General features: G+C 37.9%; 1 protein-coding gene across 17 annotated transcripts in view; it reads right to left on the reverse strand.

The window, feature by feature from the left end:
* Positions 1-19854, reverse strand: part of LOC136837505 (DIS3-like exonuclease 2) — a 392269-nt gene continuing 372415 nt past the window's right edge. For 15 of the 17 annotated variants that reach the window (XM_067102336.1, XM_067102347.1, XM_067102342.1 and 12 more), the window contains 7 exons: positions 13155-13362; positions 12830-12883; positions 8560-8661; positions 6803-8394; positions 6463-6607; positions 5073-5291; positions 1-1955 (listed from right to left, as the gene is read on the reverse strand). In XM_067102336.1, coding sequence (XP_066958437.1) covers positions 690-1955; positions 5073-5291; positions 6463-6607; positions 6803-8394; positions 8560-8661; positions 12830-12883; positions 13155-13362 — 3586 coding nt within the window. In that variant the 3' untranslated portion in view covers positions 1-689. Of the gene's footprint in view, positions 1956-5072; positions 5292-6462; positions 6608-6802; positions 8395-8559; positions 8662-12829; positions 12884-13154; positions 13363-14100; positions 14163-18921; positions 19324-19854 lie in introns of those variants that run through there. The other 2 variants (XM_067102352.1, XM_067102351.1) reach the window with 2 other exon arrangements.

The raw sequence follows: 19854 nt of genomic DNA on the forward strand, positions 1-19854 counted from the left end.
TTTGTCATAACCGGCCACTTTATTACAAAAAAGGTTGCATTATCACATTTGTATGTAAACACAATGTCCTGAAGAATTTAAAATTGCACGTGCTAAAAAAGGAAAATTTCAAAACAAAACTATTTAGGAGGACTCCTTTGATATGATTTGAAGGATTTCCCTTGATAGCAAATGATCTTTCCCTAGAATTCCATAACTCATATAACACAGCAGTGTGGAAATTCTAGATTAACAAGAGTTAAATGCAAAATATATATATATATATTTCCCTCAAATTTACCAGTGGTAATACCATCGGATAAATAGCTAAGCAAGAGCACACTGTTTCAACCCTATACAACAGAACACTTGCTGTTCTTCTTATATGAATATGTGTAATATGTGAATAATTAATAATTATCACTGTCAAAGTAATTCCTCATACTATGCTAAACATCATAATCCTTATAGGGTGGATGGAAAATTCATGAGCCACATTCCTTTTCAACTTTCCAAGATTATACTTTACATTCCTTTTGAGGGGCAAGTATCAGGTACTTGGAGGGTGGAACTGACATATATAAAAATTCTAAAAATTTAAAAATCCAAATACTGTAAACCTAGCTTAAAAAATCTGTCAAAAAGTTAAAACATTTTATGTATACAAATGGTGGATACGGATAAAGGTATTAAAAAATTGTGCTACAAAATTAAGGTGGTCTTCTAAGAATGGCATTAAATTTTAGAGCATTGCCATCATTAGCTTTAAGTGTTACTGATACTAAAGAAAACAAACTTATTCTCTGTTCCAGTACAGGAAGATTACCCTCTGCATTCCATGTCAAATGCAAAGACTTCCCCTCATGTTTGGTGAGACGGAACGTTAATGGCAATTTGTCCAAATAAACTCTCTTGATCACTCCCATCTTCAAAACTAAAACATCAAAAGCATGATCCAGGACCATCGTCACCATAGCTTCTTCCACCATTTCCTTTACCTGCTTAATAAAAAGGGACAGATACAGCTCCCCACTAACTTCCTGGACTATCTTACCAGTTTGTTTTCTATCATTACATCTTTCCGTTATCCTCTGAAGTTGCAGCTGACCGCGTACTGTAGGCTGATACCTGCTGGGATCCACAACTGCAGCTAATATACGGTGAACCATGACATCTGCATAACGACGAATAGGTGATGTAAAGTGAGTGTAAAGTGGAACATTCAAGGCATAATGACTGAAGGCTTCATCCTTTAACATTCCAGCACAAAAATACTTGGCATTTTGCATAGGTTTGCTACAAAGTGATACAATGACTTGAATCCTATTCAAAGAATACTTGTCATCGCCAATATAAAGTTGAAGAGACCTTTGCAATGCTCCTGCACTCTTGATATCTAAGCATATGTCCATTCTCTCTAAAACACTTTGAAGAGTTTCCATGGGTTTTTCAAGTGGGGGAGGATGACGTCTCAGAATTGCAATACCTGGGTAGCTATTGTGGATTTTGTGAGCTACTGCTATATTCGCTAAAAGCATAAATTCTTCAATTAGACGGTTACTGTCTTTGATGATGTATTCAAAAAAGCCATTTGGCATTCCTGATTCATGATCTAAATTGAAGGCAATCTTAACCTGATCTAATCTTAAGGCACCTTCATCAAATCTTTTTTTTCTGAGATGTTTTGCAATTGCATGAAGATTGTTGACCACTTTACTTATATCAAGAGGGGTATAACCCCCAGTTATTTCAGGTAATTCATCTTTTGACCACTCTTTTACTGGATCTTCAATCATATTCTGAGCATGATCATATGACAATTTGACACAGGAGCGAATAACAGTGCGTCCAAACCACTCGCCAATCACTTGACCTTTTGGATCGAGTTCCCAAATGACTGAAAAAGCCAGGCGATCCTCTCCTGGGTTTAAGGAGCACAAATGCTCACAAAGTACCCTGGGCAACATTGGGATTACCTGAAAAGTATGGAAAGCAATTGTTAATCTTGAAGCATATATCTCTTCTGATTACAAATAAAATTAACCCTTACTGGCCAGGCACGATCGTGTGAGGCATAATAATAGCTCTTAGAGTTCGATCCGGATCACCTCAGATGAGAATCAATATTTTGCGCCATACAGTTTGAATGAATTTTACAAGAACAACATTAAACTCACTTCAATGGGCCATAAATGACGTATGACAACACTAGTACCTCAGTACAAGATAGGAGGAGGTCAGCGTAACTTGAGAAAACATGGGGGAATATACAACACCTCCCCATCCCAAGATGTCTTTTATGTATTTGCTCATCAATATACCCAGGGATTGCTGTTGGTTTTAGTTCTTATATTTTACGAAAGTATGCCAAATATATTGTAATTTTGCAAACTAAAGCACAAAGAAATATCAGAAAAAACATGTATAACTCAACAAAAGGCACTTCATCGCCCCATCTCCGTATAAATCATAAATATTTTACCATAAATATACTTGGAATTTGTTACTGATTTTAGTTCTTATCTGTTACGATACTGTTGAGCTGTAATTGTAGTTTTACAAAACAAAATGGAAAAAAACTTATAACTTGGTAAAATTAACATATTTTTATAAGTGTCTTGGAAAAGAGGCCCCACACAGGGTAGGAAATATTCACTTGCAACTTTCCTTGGAAGGTAAAAGAAAATTTGTTCAAATTTTTTCTTATGCCAAGTGCATTTGCATACCTTCCTCTTTCAACTGATGTGTTTTTTAAAAATCTTAAATTGGCCACATCAAAGTTTGCCTGGTATAGGGGTGTCCTTAATATATATTTTAGCCTGGCCTGGAAGGGTTAAAATTATAAATACACACATTTACTTATACTCATAAGGAAAAAATGAAACATGATGCACAGTATGCAAAATGAATCTAAATTATTAAAAACAAAAATTGCAAAACATCTGCACATGAAATATAATAGGCTAGAAAACTTTCCCTTATATATGGAAACTGGCTTAAGTTATCTACAGTATACTAGGTTCGAAACTAGAAATCGAATTGTGATCCTATATCTTTAGTCAAATGTTATGACAGTATATATATATATATATATATATATATATATATATATATATATATATATATATATATATATATATATATATATATATATATATATATATATATATATATATATATTATTCCTTATTCATATATTTCTAAAGTTTTGAAATCTTAATTACGCCACTGATCTGTGAGTCTCAACTTTTCATGACAGCCCAAAATTTACTACAAATCAAAATATCTTTCAAATAAATTCCAACTTCAAAATAACTTTGAAATATTGAAGATTAACAGAACTTATTAAAGGTACTTGTATCAACGCTCTGTTGCCTGTAAAAGAAAACTCACATAATAAAAAGATTTTTACTACTAAGGACTGCATTCTCTTCACTAGGTAGGACTGTCACGGCTATTCAAACAGAACTTCAAAAAGTAATGCTCTGTTACATAAAAGCAAAATAATCTTATCATTCTTACTTCACAACATATATCAGCTACACATCACTGCTGAAACTGAAACTGCAATCACGATTACTATTATCATTAATAGTTAGATTACATCAGAGCTAACATTTTCAACTTTTATATGGCTGGCCCAAAGTTTTTGTGCTTAATGCATTTATTGGATCTTATTTAATATACTGCAATTCCTTAAAAATATATTTGGATAAACTGAAACTGTTGAAGATTAACAAAATTTCTTCCAAGGAATTGTTTTTGAGTTCATACTTGATATGTTGCTGGCTGAAAATTTAACAGTCACTTAGGAATTTGTTACTGTCAACCTCACTACTCGCTCAGTGGTCTGGTAAAACTAAGGTATACTTAACTTAACTTTTCACAATACTGTACCTGCCAATTGTTAAGATGACGGGTTTTAGAGTGTAATAACTTAATGGCAGGCACAGGTATAACTTACTTACATTATTTGAAACTTTAATTGTTCTATCAACATCCTCATTTCCTTTAACATCTACATGTGCAGTGATCCAACAAATTCCAATGCTTACACCAGCTTCAAACAATTTGTGTAATGAATACCTGATGCTTTGGATAGGGGAGGGAATGAAAACTTTGTTTGTTGGACAGCGGGAATGAATGAAAACTTGTTATGTTGGACAAAAGGATTTATAAGACCAGCTTTTATGACAGCATGTGTGTAGTAACCTTACAATTAGTGTCCATCACAGGTCACTACTGCTTTATGAGAGAGAGAGAGAGAGAGAGAATATTGGTAAGCTGTTTTGTGAGTTTGTGGGATTTTAATTTAGTATTTATATATTTTTTACTGTTTACATCAATATTAATATTTGAAAATTAGTAAATAATTTTTTTTATCATAAAAAAATGTATAGTAGTGAAAATGTTTATTTTACAACAAAAAGAAAAATAATAAATACCGCAAAATCCCCCGATATGGCGAAAAATACGCGATACAAATTTAAGATATCTTAAATTAAAAAATCCACGTTGCAGCGAGACTGCGATGGGTAAACCTCGATATGGCGTGGGACGACTGCAGTACCTTTTACTTTCTTCTGCTCCTTTAGTTACAATTTTTACTCTCCATTAGAGAACAGAAATAAAATAAGTTACTACATTAACACTGAAATATGGTCATCACTTTACATAAAGGTTGACCACTTTTTTATAATGAACACTAAATACCATCTAGTCTGGCTAGGAAAAGCAGCTAAGAAAATTTATGAATTTTATGCTCCCCATATCACCGTCTGTACAGTATCTGTGTACCTAATATTTCCTGGCTTAACCTTTTTTACTTTATCACAGTTATACAAGGTATTTTAAAGCACATCAAACTTTTACTGGCCAAAGAATCCTAAACACAGCATCATTTATTATTTCTTCAAGCTTACTATACTCCTCTACATTATGCTACCTACAGTCTGCAGTTACTTATTCCCATCCATTTTTCTCCAAAAGTACTTCACATCAGGTTCCTGTATACAGTAATGAACTACACTTTTAAATGTAATAATATATCTTATTAACTATTTGTTTGATCTCGAGTATCATATTGTATGTACCTTCTGAGTGAGGTAGATGCTTGTGGCTCTCTCTGAAGCCATTATGTCCAGTGGGCTTTCCTCAGGTATGAAGTAACTAACATCTGCAATATGCACTCCCACTCTGAAATTCCCAGATGGCAGGGGTTGACAGGACATGGCATCATCAAGGTCCCTTGCTGTTGAAGGGTCAATGGTGAAGATGCATTCATTCCTCAAATCTGTGCGATTCTTAATTTCCTGAACAGAGAGAAAAAGTATTAAGTAATGTACACTCATTATCAAGAAGTTAATCCACCATTGTTTAAAAAATCATAGCATTTCTAGGTCTGGACTCAAGGGTTTGTTCTTGTGGGAAAAAATTTACTTTTAATTTAGTACTGGGTAATTAAAAAATGTTTGATTCAGACAAAGTTTCTTGAAAGGATTTGCTTTTTATTTGATATTTGCTTTTGGATGAAATAATGGCAGTCACATAAGGCATCTTTATGCATCAGTAATGAATTACAATTTTAAAATAAAGCTCTTTAATCACACACTAAGAAAAATCAAATATGCTCCCATCTGCCAACAATTTCCTCAATTGAGGAAATGTGGCACTGACATGCACTCAACATGAGCAGAGCAGAACACTGTCTATCCTGCCCGGAGTGGCACTGAGCAACCTTGACCTGCGCATGCTTCAACCCAAGCAAACAACCCAGGCTGTACCAAGATGGCTCCAGGGAGCTACGACACCAGTAGACTCAGGAGGAGGCTCTTCCCTAAGTGCTTCCGCAGAATCACAAGCATGGGAAGAGTCAGTGTTGAACCTCTTCTTCTAAGAGCTGAAAACAGGTCACCCAGAGTGACAGCAAACATAGGAGTAGTAGTAGTAGTAGTAGTAGTAGTAGTAGTAGTAGTAGTAGTAGTAGTAGTAGTCTGCTCAGGGCAAGCGAAGAAAAGAGTTAAGTTTGCTCAGGGCGGGTGAAGAAAAGGTGTCACTCAGTAAGTGGGTGGGGCCTCTCTACCTCACCTGCCATTAGTTAACTACCTAGTTACTATAACCTGACCAGCTATCATCGAGAGTATTCCACATACAAGACGAAAGTTTGCATTGTTGCAGGAACAAGAGTAAATATTCGGAAAGTCAGCTTCAACACCAGCAATGGTGAACAGCACACTTTAGTATGCAGTACAGGCGGTGGCTGAAGAAAAAATGCATTGTCTACTGAGTGGATGGATCCTCTTCCCCTTAGTTGCCTGCTACTTAACAACAACCTTGTTATACAGATTCAACGACTGGGTCAGGTATTGCTGAAGGTATTGCATAAAAAAGATACAGATTTGTATTCTCATAGGAACGAAAAGTATGAAGGCCTACAACTGTACTAATAAAACTTGGACCATGTTACCTAATCTTTTAACATACCTTAGGAGGGATTGACCAAGGAATTGATGGTAAATCTTTTGTCACTGCTTCAGGGAATTCTGAGTAATCTACATCATTTTCCATAAGCAATGCCTCTGTTTCTGCCTCGATGTCTCCAACTTGACCTATGTCACGCACCAGTGCTCTGAAAACATACAGTATATTTAAACTTGACAAATTTTGAGTAAGGGACTGATTTTAAATTTACTTTATTATGCAATTAGAAACTAATATCAAGCCTTTATTATCATTTTCACTACAGTACAGCATATTAACACATCAACCCAATACAGTATCACAAACAAGCTACCATAATGCCAGGATATTGCAATAAACTTACCCAAAGGCAAATTTTGGCTCATTCCATTCTACAATTTTTGCCAGGAATATTCTTGAAAGATAATCCTGATGTCTTGCCATAAAGTCTGGAGGGCACTGTGCCATAGGAATTTTGAGTCTTGGGATACGATAATCACTAGGCGAGAAGAGGGCTAAATGTGGATTTTTATCTGCAAAAAGTTTTAGAGTACCTGCAGCTGTTCTGGGATGCTTTCTGGTGACAACGTAGACAACATGTGCTGTCTTTTGTACAAATTTCTCCCAGACAGGTAGCCTCATAACTTGGATAACACTTGGCAAAACACGTTCGGCTTCTCTAGTCTTACCATTGCCAGGAGTATGCTGATTTGTCATCATCACCCCTGACACAGTTTTTCCAGGTGTTTCACCTATACTTTTATCTCCCTGAGAGCCCTGTCTATGATTTTTAGCACCTGTTCTTTGGGTATCAAAAGTGTCTGGACTACAGCCTTTAACAAGCTTCCTTCCAGAAACTGGCTTCTCCATCACTGGAGTTTTACTTTCAGATTTTCCAACTGATCTAACATGCTGTTCTACACCATGAAGTACTTTACATTCAATATCTTCATGCACCTTGGCCTTTTTAGATTTTCCTTTAAAAGGTACATGGTTATTTTCCAAATGTTCACTTTTTGGACATTTATTTTTCTTCTTGGACTTTCGCTTTTTCTTTGCACCCTGTAAGGATTGTGTGTTATGAAGCATAGCATCTATTTTCACTGCACTGCCAACACCTATTTCTTGGTCACCTGTAGACACGCTATTTACACAATTGGCACTCTGTTCCCCCTTTCCCATCTCAGCATTCAAGTTTTGTGTACAAATTTCGTTAGCTGAATTTTTTTTATTCAAATGTAGTGTATTTATCCCATCTGTGACTGCCAATAATTCTTGCTTAACTGGAGAACCACCATCACCATTTTTCTCTCTCTGCTGTTCCTGGTAGGCTTCCCACTGAGCCCGGATAAACTCCTCATCTTCTCGTGCCTGTTCATAATCAAGAATTTCACTACATCCACTCTCATCATCTGTGAAGTCGCACTCACTGAGCTGATCTGGAGGAACAGCACAGCCTTTTACTTCGTCATCAGAATCATGAACTGGTGTGTCTCCTTTTAATTTAGTTTCACCATCTTGCGTACAAGAAGTTGAATCATCGAATTCTGGTTCAACATCTGGAGTACAAGAATCTGGAACGTGATCATGACTCTTCACTTCAACATCACCAAATTTTTGCATTCGTCCTCTCTTTCCCCTCCCTCTTCTTTTTCTTTTAACTTTGACAGTGTTTGGGTCACATTTTTCTAATTCTTCGTTATCTTCTACAACAACATCACTATCACACTGTTCAAGATGACCAAGATTTTCTAAGCCTTCTATGTTAGTGCACTCTATTCTGTTTTCCTTTACCTGAAGAGCTGGTTTGTAATTAGTTTTATAAGACATATGGTTATATGGGGAAGCAGCACTGGAGGACACTGAAGCAGATATACCATACTCCAGCGGTTTATATACAATACTTAGTTCATGGGGTTTATTTTCTAAATACTCATCTAATTGTTCATACAGCACCTGAGAAAGAATAAAGTTTAATTATTAAAAGACACCGCTTCAAGATTCAGCATGTGCACTTTTTACCCAAAAAAACTCATTAAATCATAAGTAAATTAATTCCAAGAGGCACAGAAATGTTGTACTGTGTTCACATATTCATTATAAAATAACCTGATGTTTTACCTTCCACTGGTCATGGGGTTTAATTTCCACCATAACCACATCTCCGTGCAGGGCAGCGTTGCGGTCACGTACCCCGCCAATATAGATGTCCATCGCCCCGTCCTGAAGAAAATTATTCAAAAGGAATTGGGTAAAAGATTGAATACATACCACTCATAGCTTTTATTTCTCACTAAAATTCCCTGAAACTACTCTCTCTCAATTAACTACATACCCAGAGTACATACACATCTTGGAAAAACACACTAAATTTTTCTAAGACCACTTCCTCTAAACTAAAATGAACACAAACCTTAAAAAAAAAAAAAAAAAATAGCAACGAGACTATGCTGAGAGTTACTATGGCCTAATAAAGAAAAATTCCCGATGTTAGTTTTCCATGTTTGGCACTGAACTGTACAAAGGGTCTGAACGTAACTAAGCAATAAAAAAATGACATTTTTATGGTGAAATAGTTTTATATATACTTACCAAGTAAGTACACAGCTATTAGTTTCTAATAATCGCAGGGGTTCAAAATTTGAAATTTGCAGTAATGCACTATTGTTTGGTGTAGGTAACTAGACCCCACCCACTTTTGGGTTGGAATAGGTACAACAGTGCTGAAGAGCTCAATTCGTTTGTGCCCTATGTTCATGAGAGGGGAGGTGGGAGGGCTTTGATCAAGTACATATTTGGTAAGTTTATATGAAACTTTATTTAATCATAAAATGTCATTTTTATATAAGCAACTTACCAAGTAACTGCATAGCTGAATCCCACATTGGCAGAAAGTGGGATGCATGGACATGTTCTACCCAAAAACACTCCATCCCTATGACCTACCCCTGGTGAGCTGGTGGCTAACACATTCTGACGGCCATGGACTTCACTGGCTGACGAACTGACAGCATGGTGAGCTGCTTGTGCACCTAACTCGAAGTATACCTTAGTTTAACCAGACCACTGAGCTGACTAACAGTTCTCCTAGGGCTGGCCTGAAGGGTTAGACTTATTTTATGTGGCTAAGAACCAACTGGTTACCTAGCAACGGGACCTGCATTTATTGTGGAATCCGAACCACATTATACCGAGAAATGAATTTCTATCACCAGAAATAAATTCCTCTAATTCTTCATTGGCCGGCAGGAGACTCAAACACGGGCCTAGCAGTGTTAGCCGAGAACTCTACCGACTCGTCCAACGAGGAACTTTCCTCTTTGCAGCTGTACACCTATGGTGAGATGCTACCTGTCCTCAAGAGCTGAGTGATCTACATAACTGCTGAGCAGCCACCACAGAACCCAAGGAAAAAAAAGTCTGAGGATCTATGGGCAACGTCTCGAAGGTAAAAATGAGAATGGTCTGTTGTGACGGCATTCTCATTCTTAGTACCTGTCCGACGGGTTCTTCCTGAATGCTAGGGGCAGACCAATACCCCTGACCTTATGAAATCTCGCCCAGAATGTGCTGTTGTCCACTATGTCGGCTGTGGAGTACATCCGTTTGATCATACACAAGGTTAAAAGAAATGGGGATTCTAGACACCACTTCTTGGCTGAGTCAGAACCAAAAAAAAAGTTGTCGGCACTAGTTTGGAGGTGAAGTCTTAAGTGATAATGCAAAAGGTTTTTAGATACTTGGGGTCATTAGAAATGGAATGCTAATACACTGTTGATCTCCCGACAAATCAGGCAGAACAAAGGGAAGTCGTGGGCCCAAGACTTGAATCATGGCTGCAAAAGAAGTCTCCTAGATGCCAACAGCATCTGAAGTGCCTAGGTCATCACTTATCCAAGTACCGACTAGCCCCAACATTTCTAACCATGGATGCGAAAGACAAATCCCAAACATAAACAGCACCCAGTGTTCCCAGGTCACCTATCCAAATACTGACCAGACCCAATCTTTGCTAAACTTCACTGACCAGACGAGAAGCAATATTTTCAATGGGATGGTCAATGGCTGTTATGCCCACGGTCCGTAAAGACAGAGCCGAACAATGACAGCCTCGATGTGCTGAGATTGAAGTTCTAACCCGACCGTCTTCCTAGATTAAACAATTCTTTGAAGCGTCAAGGTGTCAAGACCAATTGTCGTTAACACCAAACCTAGTGACTAAATTTGTCTGTCATACGTCCATCATCCTGGAATGTTTCTGGTTGACTGCTGTGCTGAGTGTGCTACTGGAGACCGGTGTACGCTGTGCTGAGTGTGCTACTGGAGACCGGTGTACCTGCACCATCAATTGAGATGATAGGACACTATCCACCCAACCCCCTTCTTGTTGACTAAGGAACTAATGTGGTACTGTTCCTTTCACTCAGTATTCACATGTGGGAAGTAAAGAGATGTGACTAACAGATCTTCATGACAGGTCAGCCAGCCAATCAAATTTTCACTGAATTCTTTCTGGATACACGAGTTTTGCTGAAGAGAATTCCCCAAGTAGTTTGACAAAAAATTTGTGTAATTTGATTTCATGAATAAATATCTATGAATACATGATTATTACATTATGTTTTGTAAAAGAATACATTTACATGAGAAAGTTTAGGTGATAGCATAGGCTACCACTAACATGTCTGACAGTGGGAAAGAAACGCAACTGCTGAAGTTTGATATTCATTTATAAATGTTATTCTTAATAATGATTGAGTTTCAATACTTCCTTTATAAAGTTCATGTCTTCACCTATATTTTGATATACAAAGTTTTCCTTAACCATTATTTTGATATATAATAATACAATCTTCTTACTGAAAATCATACTTTAGCATTCAAGAGAAAAATATTTTTTATAGGATATTAACACCTTGGAAAAGTACTAGCAAAGGCCTGGGAGGTAGGCATCACAGCAGGAGAGGGAATGCAGGCCCTCCAACCACAATACTACACAGAGAGAGAGCGAGCGAGCCAGCTGACAACTGTTTGGTCTACATATACTCTCCTCAGATGGAAGGGAGTGCATTACTATCCAAGAAGAAGTGGTACAGTTTTGGGGAGGAAAAGCACAGGAAGAGGGACTGATGTCATACTGCCCTCAGAAGACATGATGGTACCTTCTTTACCTTGTTCTTCTTGAACTGTACCTCTTCCACTGGACAGAAGACCAAGTAGCACACTCAACACAACTGAGAGACAGCGAAAATTCCTCGTCTCTGCATATGACACAAAATGAGTTATAAAAGATCCTAACTGTGCAAACACTATCACATACAAGACACTTATATTGATCATGCTTATGAGATGAATTATCAGGTACCGTCCTTCCAATCCCAATCATTGACAGAATAATCCAATAACAAGCCACAATCATCAACCACTCAAAACATGATATTCCACAACTCAGCTTCAACAACAGCTGCCAAAGTACAGAGCACTGATGCTGCAGATATGACATTACTTACAAAGTGGGAGGGTAAGTCTCCCATACCCTCGCTTGCATTCTGCAAGTTTACAACCTTGTTAGCAAACTTCAATGACTGGACCACCTTTTGTTGACGTATCCAATATAAAAGATTAAGCAGTTAATTGTTGTTAATATTGTTTTTGTGGGAATAATATTGACACTAATTAGCTGCTTGTATATTGAACAGCTAAGAACACTTAGCTCCATTTTCTAACCTGAATTTTCTACAATATTTTTTTCAGATAGTGTGACCTGTATTTTTTTCTTATGCTTAGATACCACTAACAATTATGTAGTGCTTTTATACTGAAGAACAGAACTTCTACATGCCAGTGAAGAGCTATTTTTTTACAGAGAAAAAGCTATACCTATCTTACTCTATTCAAGTTCTCTAAGAATACCAAAAGTCAACTATAAAAGATACACTGTAAACCCAAAACATGAAAAACTATTGGGATAGTATGAATTATTAGAAACAAAAACTTGAATACTTTAACAACAAACTGGCTCACATAAAATTTTCTTTCAGACTTAACTAAAAGCAATTCCTATGAGTTTGGCACCCCAATGGTTGTTTTACTAATATATGTCAATACATAACTGCCAAAAATCAGCAAGGATAATGCAAATGAATTTACCATGCTTTCATATTCAGCTTCTCAGTAGAGTACTGTACTTGATTTTCTAACAATTTTCCTCAAAAATACTGAATACTTATTCACACTCTTAAATCACTTTCTCATTGGCAAAATGTAACAATAAACAGCTTTTAAATGATCTACTGCACTACTAGAACTACTTGATAAAGGAAGGCCAAGTTACAGTCAACAATGGCTTTGAAACCAAAACAAAAATGAAACGGTTGATACCGAGAATTACCGGCGCGCTGATATACGCATCTTCATAATTTTTTGGATTAATTCTCAAGACTCCCTGTAAAAAAGAAAGAAAATTTCATTAAAATCAACAGATAGCAATAAAATCTTACAAAATAACCTCTCAAACACTAACACAGCTAGAAAACCTTATGAATACAGTGCTACTAATTTTGTAAAGGCATAACACAGTCACAATATCAATCAGTTCCTTAATATATATTGGACTGAAACTACAGGTACAGTGTGCATTAAAATACAGTATCATCAACAGTACACAATTATGATTTCAATAATAATAAACTACATTATTAGACTAGCTGATTTACCTCAATAACTTCTCCCTTCTTGAGTTTCTCCTGTACTTGGAATAAACTCATGTAGGAGTTAAATACAGGAAGTGGCTTCTTATTTGCCAGGTGTCGTGGGGTGCCAGTGCCACTTGGTGTGCCACAGCCAGAAGTTCGATTGGGGGTTTGTCGAGGAGGAGTAGTCCGCCTTGAAGAGGCTGTTGAATTGTGGTCCTGGTTAGCCATCCTGTAAACAAAAACGACATAAAAATGTTGGTCTTCTCCATGCCAAGACTTTCCAATAGTTGCATTACATTTGGGCTCTTAGCACTATTAATTAGCAAATATAAAGCTTGAGGACAAGAAAGATTTTTTAAAAGGTATATCCTTTATTCAATTAGCAATTATGAATAGTGAACTAACAGCACTAAGTAAAACAAAATGTCTTGAAAACTTGGATCCCACCCCATAAAATGCTGTTTGCTCTTTAAAAGAACTTGATTCCCACCACCTGAATACCACCTATGAAGATTGAAGTCTACATGTTCAAAGGTATCAAAACTGGAGTGCTTTAAAAACATCAACCAAAAAGACTGAAGACATTTAGTGGGCTGAAGAGACAGGCAATCTGGTCAATTACAAGATGTCCCTAGATGTACAGTTGGGACATGAAAAGTGTAGGGCAAATAAAGTATACTACTGTACAGTCAAAACTCAGATTTCATATGCCCTCATTTTCATATGATTTGGTTTCTGTCAAGATTTTGTCCTGGGTTTCGTACATCCACTGTAATGCTGTAATGGAAATAAACTGAAGGAAATTCCGGTTTTAACCAAAAAACATTCGTATGAAAAATCCAAGTCAATACCATCAATAACTCGGCTGTGAAAGTGCACTCAACTTTTGAAGACATAGCCTGTATGCCACCACTCTCTTTAGCAAAGGTAAGCAACAGATTTTAAAAACTGCCATTTTGTTCTTTACCTCTTGTGAAAATAGTTTTTCTCATTATTCTTCTGTGCTTGGTGCATAGCTTATTTCACAACTGCTGCTGATGATACTCACCAGCTTTTGGTTTTCTTATCTTCAGATAAGATAAACTGCTGTCTATTTTAGTTCATGTTTTTGTGTATCGATATATGATGACTCAAGTTTGAAACATGAACCATTTTTTTTTTTTATTTTACTGCCTATGTATATGATACTGTATTGTGTTTTTGTGGAAGAATAGTTTGATCTTAATCAGTCCAAGATAAAAAACAAATCATATCATATAAAGATCTACTCGAAATGATTATGTGAAATTACCACAATGGCTACCTTGATTCTAATATAGGTAACATTTAGTCTTCACATTCTACTAGCCTCATGTTTCACATTTCTTTTTTAATTTCTCTGTGACGATTAACTTTCACAAGTTTATACACATAGCCTATATACCATTTGTTTATTTCATACAGTAGTCATACTTTGGACTTTCTTATTTCAACTGATATTTGATTTAATATCTGTACCATCTTTAATGTAGGCCTTCAAGATTTACTTAAAAGAACTCATCTTCATCTTCCCTACTCAAATTAACAGAATTTATAAAATGCATTTCATTAAAATGATATTTTCATAATAAAATTAAGTTTCATATATACTTACCAAGTAACTACATAGCTATAGTTTTAACCTTGTGTGGCAGCCTTTTATTTAAAAATCGCAGTAGTGCTTTGGTGGTTAGTGTAGGTGACAGGCCCAGCCCACTTATTGGGTAATGTTGGAATGACAAAGCCAGTGGCATCATTCTTTTTATGCCCTTATGTCCATCAGAGGGGAGGAGGGAGGGCTCTGATTCTGTAATTACTTGGTAAGTATATGAAACTTAATTTTATTATGAAAATATCATTTTCATATAAGTAATAACATACCAAGCAATTACATAGCTGAATCCCAAATTGAAGGGGGTGGGATGAATGGACATATTCTACTCCAAAACATTAAGGTGTGATAATGACTTTGAAATTGAAAGGATGGCTAGCATTGAAACAATGCTTGTTGTTCCTTACCTGTTAAGAGAGCTAAAGGTTGGTGCTCATCTTAACCTGTAGTGGCGTGGCAGCTGAGCCGAGGATCGCCTCTACATAGCTAATACCCTTTAATGGTGGACGAGGACAGACTTCTAGAGGTCCTCAGATAGAGGAGTAAGTCCGTTATTTGTGTTAAAGATGCCTCAGAAAACAAGATGTTATGTCAGACACACCATCTGTGAAAAACTGTCCACTTTGCTTGGTAGATGTCACTAGAAGATTGTCGTCTGCGTCTTGCGACAGCTTCCGCAGCTGCTCTTGAAAAGCCTTTCACTCTGACCAACTTTCTGACAGTCTGAAACCTGTCAGAGCAAGAGTGGACAACCTTCGGTGGTATCTCTTTAAGTTGTTTGAGTAGCCACAGTTTTTGGGGAAACAGCCTCGGAAGTCTACCAAAAGCTGAAGGGCTGGGAACAACTCCTTCATGGGCCAAAACAGGGCTAACGAGGGTCACTGAGATGTTGTGGTGCGACACGAACTTGTTCGGCACTTCCCTCACCATGCTGAAGGGCGGGAAGGCATACAGATCCAGGCCTGACCAGTCCTGGAGCATGATGTCTGTCACCCATGCCAGGGGATCTGGGGCTGGAGAGCAGAAGAAAGGAAGACGAAGGTTTCTTGAAGTGGGAAACAAGTCCAATGTCGGTTTGCCCCACAATTTCCAAAGGTTGAGATAGACCATGGGATCTAAGTTCCACCCGGTGGGAAGGACCTGCTTCCGATGGCTCAGTTCCGTCTGCGAGAATGTTCAGTTTCCCTTGAATAAACTGAGTGACCAGCGTCACTCGATTTTGGTCTGTCCATAGAAGATACCTTGCTGCCTGGCATGGAAAAGGAATGAGTGCCTCTCTGCTTTCAGATATATGACTGCGGTGGTGTTGTCCGCATAGACTACCACTGTCTTCTTGTAGATCATGGTCGAGAAGCACCGAAGGCCTAGATGAATGGCCTTTAACTCCCTGACGTTGATATGGGGAGACCATTCCCTTGGGGGATGGAAAAACCCGAAAAGTCTGAGAATTGACAAGAGACAAATTATAGCTATGTAATTACTTGGTAAGTTACTTATATGAAATTTTCTTGTATGCATATTACTTAAAATTACAATAATGCCAAAGGCTGTAATATATCTAATAAATAAATACTGATGCGAATCATCCCCAAATAGAGAATCTCGTGTCGGGACTAACTGGGACTTTCCGAGATTTATGAGTATTCCTAGTTTCTGAGTAAGGCGAAGAATGGTCTGCAATTCCTTGATGAGATGTTGATGCAGGTCATATGAAGCCGTATCTAATTCCGAAAAGCTGACAAAAGCAAACAAAAGCTTGAAGGCTACATAAAAGCGATAATATTTCACTGAAATCCAGCAAGAAAAACAAAAAAACCGGTGAAAAAGGCTGCAGCAGACACAGCGATGTTGACTGTGCGAGGCAGCAAAACAGAATGATGCACCAGGCTTTGCTGTTCCAACACTACCTGTTAAGTGGGCGAGGTCTGTCACCTACACCAGCTATCAAAGCACTACTGCAATTTTTAAATTAAAGGCTGCCACACTAGGTTAAAACTGTAGCTATGTAATTACCTGGTAAGTTACTTAAATGAAATTTTCTTGTATGCATGTTACTTAAAATTACAATAATGACAAAGGCTGTGATATATCTAATAAATAAATACTGATGCAAATCACTGTTAGGCGATTTCTCACTGTATGCTGCCTAGAACGGTATGATACCAAAATGCATATGCATACTGGACATCCATAAGGTTCTATTTATTGATCTTTTTTCCCCTCAATTAGGTGTTCCAGTATCCAAGTGTCCAAGTTCATACTTGGAGACAGTCTTACAAAGACTCACCAACAACCATTAGCTTAGAGTTTATAGCACTTTCCCAGTGCATTTTGAGAAATGATAACTACAGTATTTGGAATGCGTTTGTTACTTTCATCTGGAAAAGTGGGTATGTGGACAATGCTGAACCTGACTAGTTCTTTAATTTTAAGTTACACCAATTAAATAAGATTTTGGAAATTGGGTGTTTCATGAAAAAAGTGGCCTTGGTTCTTAGCCGTGTTACTTCGATGCAGGTGTAACTCCTGTTCCTTGGACTATTTAGCCAATTTTACCTTTTCTTTAGTGGGTTCTGAAAGTTTGACATTCATTCTGGTAACAAATTATTAGTTTAAGAGTACTGGAATCCCTTATATCCTTAAATTGTGGGGGCTTACAGTGGGAAACGTGTGTGTGTGTGTGTGTGTGTGTGTGTGTGTGTGTGTGTGTGTGTGTGTGTGTGTGTGTGTGTGTGTGTGGGGTAAATTCATGAGTGAAATAGTACCGTGACATAATATGGTCTTTGTAGGCTATTTCACTCTTGAATTTACCCCCATGACTGCTGACATCCGCAAGTTCTAATTCTCATCAAGGTAACGATTGCTGAGCATTTTTAGAGACATCATGCTCCAGAAAAGGACGGACTTAGTGACCTAGGCTATGGTAGTACTGGGGTCCAAGGGGGCAAAGTTCCCCTGGGTACTTAACACCACAGGTTAGGTTAGGTAAGGGAATTCAGGGGGAGGGGAGGATACTGGACAGCAAATTAAAAGACCAAGTGCCCCAGGTGAGACCAGGTTAAATAAATCATTGTACTTTATTCATTCTAAATTTTCTCCAACACAAATCCCTGGTTTCCCGCTGCAGTCCTCCATAACTGTTGGGTGTGAAGGAGAGGATTCAGTTACTACTAGCCTACAACAAAAGCCAGAAACATTCAAAGCACACGAGGGAAAACCATTTACTCAACTCTGGAATGTTATTAGGCTATGCTTTCCAGGTCACATGGTCTGGCCTAGGCTACCACTCAACTGTAGAAGTAGGCATTCCTGAAGGGATGCACCTTTACCTAACCTTACCTAGTGGGGGGGGGGTAGCATAAATCATCGCCCCCGTCTGCACACTACTGCCCAGGCCTGTGCCGAGGGGGGGGTCGAACGACACCACCCCCCAAAAATTTCTGAAAGTTCATATTTTCTGTGAAAATTCTGTTAACCAAAGTCACCAATTTGAATACTATCTAACCGGGTAGAAGGGCATAGACCGCATGCCCAGTTTTTCTTCTTAATATGACTAAAATAACATTTTCAAGTATTTTATCGTGTATATACCAATGTACAATGACATATATAAGACAAGGTCCAGTTTTGGGTAAAATCGAACCCCATCCCCCCAATCAAAAACTCTGGGTACGGGCCTGCTGGCGCCATCATACATTCTTCGGCTTTTGGGTATGAAATCAAACTACCGAAGATATTAAGGTAGAAAAACCGAACCTTCCACATTCTTTAGCAGTCTACAGCTAAATTAAAGTCTACAAGGTAAATGAATCACCAGCCTGACAACCCCCCCTTAGGTTAGTAGTATGCTTAACCATATTACGCTTCCAAACAAAAAAAAATACTACTACTAATAACACCAGCTGACAGCACAGATGTTTTCCTGAATGAATAACTCAAAATGCAGCGTGAAGAGAGCGTGTGTGTGTCCAAAGGCATCCCAAGAACGATATAAAATGGCGTGAGGCCGAAACCAGATGTTACTGCGAGCAGACCAAATTAGAAAGCTGCACCACAAGATAGCCTCGATTTTCCTCCCAAAAAAGGTTAGCCAGCTGCGCCTCGGGATCCACCGGATAATTAATCATTAAAACCAAGTTTTCTGCGCCATTACAATACCTGAAATCATATCACAAAGGCGAACTTTCGCGTCGGAACTCGCTTCCACAATCGATGAAAACTACGACGAGTGAAGGGCTGAAGGTGAAGGCTGGCTGCCTTGAAAACCTTCACAGAAAACGTCCCCAAGCCCCCTCTTTTACCTTAAGGGGGACTACACAATTCTGCGCAGAGAAAAGCGGTCGGGAACGCGCGCTCGTTCGCACGCACAATTATGCTCTAGCATATCCTTATTGCATAATTGTAGTCAAATCGTTTACTTTTCAATGACGGGAAAGTTTCTTTGGAAGGGCAGTGAGCTGATGGCGTCTATGAAAGCATCGTAAAACCTTTCGAAATTCCGCTGCAACTGTCGAGGCTAAAAGAAATATGCAAGCAGAATTCTTCACGGGAGTTGCATGCGCATGATCCAGTAAAGTAACTATGACTCATAAGACGGACTTTATGACACTAACGTGTTGTCATCCACATTCTTTTATATACAACCACTCATGCACCTCAAGCCACGGCGGCCACTTAAGATATATATACATACATACACAAACACACACACACATAATATATATATACGTCGTGTGTGTGTATGTGTTTGTACACACATACACATACACACACACACACATATATATATATATATATATATATATATATATATATATATATATATATATATATATATATATATATATATACTGTATATATACATACTGTGTGTGTGTGCACGTCCACTACGGGTGATTCCCGAGAAGAGCAGAAAAGACCCTCGATACGCATATCCCCACACATTAATTACTGAATCGTGGATGACCCTGGTGCACTTACATAGACAGAAAAACGCTCATCAATATTTCGTCAGTCTCCATACAAAGACAGCACCACTCACCTTTCACAAACATTCACGTGCTTACTGAATACTGAGAACCTTCATTGACA

The sequence above is a fragment of the Macrobrachium rosenbergii genome, chromosome 59 (assembly GCF_040412425.1).
Source record: "Macrobrachium rosenbergii isolate ZJJX-2024 chromosome 59, ASM4041242v1, whole genome shotgun sequence".
NCBI lineage: Eukaryota > Metazoa > Arthropoda > Malacostraca > Decapoda > Palaemonidae > Macrobrachium > Macrobrachium rosenbergii.